The sequence below is a fragment of the Scomber japonicus genome, chromosome 13 (assembly GCF_027409825.1).
Source record: "Scomber japonicus isolate fScoJap1 chromosome 13, fScoJap1.pri, whole genome shotgun sequence".
In the NCBI taxonomy this organism is placed as follows: domain Eukaryota; kingdom Metazoa; phylum Chordata; class Actinopteri; order Scombriformes; family Scombridae; genus Scomber; species Scomber japonicus.
The window spans coordinates 762,825-764,166 of NC_070590.1; the positions used below are offsets into that span (position 1 = coordinate 762,825).

Genomic DNA, 1,342 nt, shown 5'->3' on the forward strand with positions numbered 1-1,342 from the left:
TACTTTTACCTCTAACTGTACTACAGTAAAATACAAGTACCTCTAACTGTACTACAGTAGAGTACTAGTACCTCTAACTGTACTACAGTAAAGTACTAGTACCTCTAACAGTACTACAGTAAAGTACTAGTACCTCTAACTGTACTGCAGTAAAGTACTAGTACCTCCAACTGTACTACAGTAAAGTACTAGTACCTCAAACTGTACTACAGTAAAGTACTAGTACCTCTAACAGTACTACAGTAAAGTACTAGTACCTCCAACTGTACTACAGTAAAGTACTAGTACCTTTTCATCACAGCCAACATGTTTTTTTGTTTTGGGAGTTTCCAACACTCAGACGAGTCCCTGAACGCATCATTTATAACAGAGTATTTCACTTTATTTCTTTGTCTGTTTAAATTAAATCATTTATAATGAAAGACACACTGAACTTCCATAACTGTAAACATGAGTCTGATCTGATTGGAGGGGGGGTTACTGTCTGTTATTGTGTGTTAGTGTGTGTTAAACCAGAGCAGACTCAGTAATGTGTGTTTTAAACGTGAACATGAATCCAACCAGACTCCATGTAAACTTTGCCTGTTTTTATCTCTTCTGTTGAAATCAGTTAAACTCAGTTCATACAACTAAACACAGATTCACCATCACTCAGTCTGCTCTTAATGTGTTATCATGTTAGAGTTAACAGTCTGTAGTATTAACCCTAACCTTATATTATACTGTAAGGTTAGAGTTATTAAAGTTAACTTGTTAGACTCATGAACTGCTGCTGTTTACAGTTTAACACTCACTTCCACTAAACTTCACATTAAACTCTCTGTTACACTTTCTACGGAAATATATTGATGCCGAATGAAAAACGACATATAGCAGATTAATAATCATCATAATTAATGTTTATAAAGTGTTTTATTTTAGCTTCAGGACTTCCGGAACTTTAATTTGTTAGATTAGTGAAGCTAGTCTGGTGCTAGCTGTTAGCCGCTAGTTCACAGCTCGTGTTCACGGCTTTATTAACTTTATTAATTACCTTTATCATCTTTATTAAGTTTATAAGGTTTATTACCTGTATCAGTGCAGTTGTGACTCACCTGGTTTCACGTACTTGTCATCCATGTTGGCAGACAAGCTAACGGCTAACCGGAAGCCAGGCTACCCGGAAGCCGTTAAAGGTTTTAAAAGAGTTATTTTGATTTAATTAAACTAATAAAAACAGACGTTAAGCTGCTGCTGTGAACTCAGAGAAGTTCGCTTTATAACACAGTTAAATACAACTTCAAAATAAGATATATTTTTTTATTGTTTAGTATTTTTATTTTGCTGACGTGTCTCCTCACTT

General features: G+C 34.9%; 1 protein-coding gene across 3 annotated transcripts in view; it reads right to left on the bottom strand.

The window, feature by feature from the left end:
• The window catches only part of sra1 (steroid receptor RNA activator 1), a 5,854-nt gene extending 4,512 nt beyond the window's left edge, over positions 1-1,342 (bottom strand). For 2 of the 3 annotated variants that reach the window (XM_053332232.1, XM_053332231.1), the window contains exon 1: positions 1,095-1,342. In XM_053332232.1, coding sequence (XP_053188207.1) covers positions 1,095-1,119 — 25 coding nt within the window. In that variant the 5' untranslated portion in view covers positions 1,120-1,342. The remainder of the gene's footprint in view (positions 1-1,094) is intronic. The other variant, XM_053332233.1, reaches the window with a different exon arrangement.